This window comes from Ictalurus furcatus, chromosome 16, assembly GCF_023375685.1.
Source record: "Ictalurus furcatus strain D&B chromosome 16, Billie_1.0, whole genome shotgun sequence".
NCBI classification, from domain to species: Eukaryota; Metazoa; Chordata; class Actinopteri; order Siluriformes; family Ictaluridae; genus Ictalurus; species Ictalurus furcatus.
The window spans coordinates 4,362,501-4,365,742 of record NC_071270.1 but is presented as its reverse complement, the minus strand read 5'-3'; the positions used below and the strand labels follow the sequence as shown (position 1 = coordinate 4,365,742).

Here is a 3,242-nt window from a genome sequence, read left to right as displayed (position 1 = left end):
CTGCTTACTTATTGCCTAGAAATAGTTGATATAAAATTCTTACTTAATAGACCACACCATCACAGGCCACCAACAGCAACCATTTTGTTCCGTGGTGCATGACGGGACAGTTTTGGGCAGTTTAAACACAGTCTAGGCTACAGAAGTATGCAATTTGAGACACAACCCAAATTCTGGCTCAGAGACATTATCCAGCCTAACACCAAGTGACACTGGAATGAAGTGAACATCTACAACCACTGGACTGAGGACCTCCTTTGACTCTCTCTATCTCTCTCTCTCTCTCATTCTCTCTCCCTCTCTCTCTCTCCCAGGGGAGAGGAGCTTTTTAGCATCAGCACCACTCGCTAATGGTCTATTAAAATATCAACTCCTTCACAGTTAACCGGATTTGCTTCTCCTCCGCCGCCCCCTGAAGCTAATCAAACGCAGCAGCAGCTTTGAGCCGAAAAGAGCCCAAACTTAATCTGGTTTAAGCGCCGCTTTTACACGGAAGCACTTTGGCAGCAGATCGAGTGTCCCAGCGGCCACACACACACACACACACACACACACCCTAAAACCACGCCTTAATTGGACATGACAAGTTTTTGTGCTTCACTAATTGTTTCAATTAAGAGCCGAGTTACAATCACTGTTTAACACACTGTTTAATAAATGTTCAGTGGAATTTGGGTGTAAAAATGATCTCGCTGAAAGTCCTGGCTGGGAAAATAACGGATTTAATATTACCAACAAAAAGTAATTAACGGGTCGGAACAACTAGGAAGCCGGAAGTGTTTTGGTTTAGATGCGGTTTGTAAAAACGAACACGTTACAGGCCCTTTTTCAACTATCAAAAATAGTGTTTAATGAATAATAAAAATAACCCGTCTATTTAAAAAAAAAAAAAAAAGTTTTTTTTCATTTTTCATTCCCCATGCAAAACAAATCCTAATCAAATCATTTTGAAAAAATAAAAATTACAAAGCAGTCAAAGGACAAAAAAAAAATCTTTCAATCTACAGTAAATGCAAAAATAAATTACAATAAATTTTTTTAAAAAACTATATATAAGATAGGCCTACAAGTTTAGTCTAGTTAATGATTTATTTACTAACCATCAGTTACTAATTAACTAATACTAATTCCTAATAAAAAAAATTAAAATAAAAAGCATATTGCTTTTATTGTCTAATGTATCGTGTGTTGTTTATAATGTGTATTCGAAATTTTATATTTATTAAATATTATGTATAAAATTGTTTATTAGTGTATATATAAGCATGTTATTGTCATGTTAACCATTTTAACCACTATTATTATTATGGTGATGATGAGGATGATTATTATTATTGCATCAATAATCAGAATTATTAATTAGAGTTACTTGATTAAAGTGAACTCCACAGCAGGATCAATCAAATAAATAAAGCATGAATCTGTTTTTTTCCCCCTTCATGCAGTAAATGTTGATGGAGGAAAAGCCCAGGTTCCCCCGCGCTGCTGGAGGCCATGTGAAGTCCGGATGGTTTTCTAATGACGGTGCTTTTAATACACACCGGCTCGAGTTTCTCATTCGACCGATCGATGCAGCGCTCACACACACACACACACACACACACACACACACACACACGAAATCCATCAGATTAGCTCGTGAGAGACATCTCGCGCTCATCTGATTAACCCTAAACGGTCGGAGAACACCAGTGCGTTTTGTTCTTTCCGTACACACACACACACACACACGCGCACACAAGCATCATATTGCACACTGCACACACACGACTCAAAACTCTATCACACACATCTGCAAGCTCGTTTCGTATTTTATAAACATGAAGCAATAAAGTGTAACTAAGGAACTGAAATAAAAAGCAATTATCACTTTAAAAACACTTTAAAATGTCCGATAGACAAACAGTTACATGAAGACCCCGTGTAGGATATGGAAAGGGGGGGGGGGGGTCGAAGAGAGAGAAAGAGAAGAAATTCCACTCCGGACCAATCAGGGAGTGATGTCATATTGCGTCCACTAATCAGGACAGAAGGAGACAAAAGTGACCAATCAGAAAAGAGGAGAAGAAAGTGAAGTAGGAGGAGCTAATGGACGGGGAGACAAACCTGGGACTGTGTGTGAAAACGGTCCAAGTCCTTCTGCCAAAAAAACTTTCCATGCACGGATAGGCGCTGGCGCATCCCCGGAATCAGCTGCATCCAAAACAACAGCAACAACAAAACAAAACAGGAACTTCACACTCCCAGTAGCGTTGATTATTAGTCATCTAAAAGTGGAATATAAGTCCCCAGAAGGGTATTCTGGAAATCGGGTTTGTGGAAGGAGAGGATGGACCGAGCGTCAAGCTCCAGCCCCACGGGTCAGACATCTCAGCCTGGCCAACACGAAACCATCAGCTTCGGCATCGATCAGATCCTCAGTGGCGGAGAGCCAGAGAGCCAAAAACAACGACAACAACAACAACAGCAGCAGCAACAACAACAGCAACAACAACAACAGAACTCGACACAGAGCAGTCCGGACAGCGCACACGGTCACCGAGCGGCCAGCCCGAGTCCCTACCCTGCTCTCTCGGGCGCGTTTCACGGTTTGGCCGCTCAGTATGATGACTCCGGTGCGTACGGGCCGAACTTCGCCCTGGCGCCCGGCGGTGTGATCAGAGTCCCGGCGCACAGACCGCTCACCGCCGCCGTGCCGCCTACTGTCCCCGCGCTCAGCGGCATCGGCTTCCCCTGGATGGAGAGCAGCCAGCGCTTCGCCAAGGACCGCTTTGCAGGTACCACCACCATCCTCCTCCTCATTCTTATCATCCTCCTCCTCCTCATGTACAAGCACAGAACAGCGGCTCATTTAATAAAACACGCGTCAATGCGCACAAGTCCAGCTGGAGCTCATCTACAGTCAGCGTGATTAGTCACTTAAAACAGATGAAACCACTCCAAAAGTGTGTCCATCTGAACTTAGCTGTAGAGATGTCACAGAATTATTACTCATTCGACCGTGAGAAATTTTGCTTTGTCTAAGAAATCACGCAATAACGCGATACTGTCTGTATTTCTGAATTACTTTATCCATTTAATCCTTTTAGCTCAATTTTTACCTTTTTTAAAAAAAATAAATAAATAAATCCAAACGAACTAATAACCTATATTAATATTTTTAGAGAAGAATAAAAAAAAATAGATTTGGAAGAAAAGTTGGGATATTCAAGACGATATTCTGAATCTCCTCATATATAGCC

The 3,242-nt window shown here is 41.8% G+C and overlaps 1 protein-coding gene across 1 annotated transcript in view; it reads left to right on the top strand.

Annotated features, from left to right (window-relative positions):
* Positions 1 to 2,099: 2,099 nt before the first annotated feature.
* Positions 2,100 to 3,242, top strand: part of tlx3b (T cell leukemia homeobox 3b) — a 12,483-nt gene continuing 11,340 nt past the window's right edge. Inside the window, exon 1 of the mRNA XM_053646125.1 lies at positions 2,100 to 2,777. Coding sequence (XP_053502100.1) covers positions 2,330 to 2,777 — 448 coding nt within the window. The 5' untranslated portion in view covers positions 2,100 to 2,329. The remainder of the gene's footprint in view (positions 2,778 to 3,242) is intronic.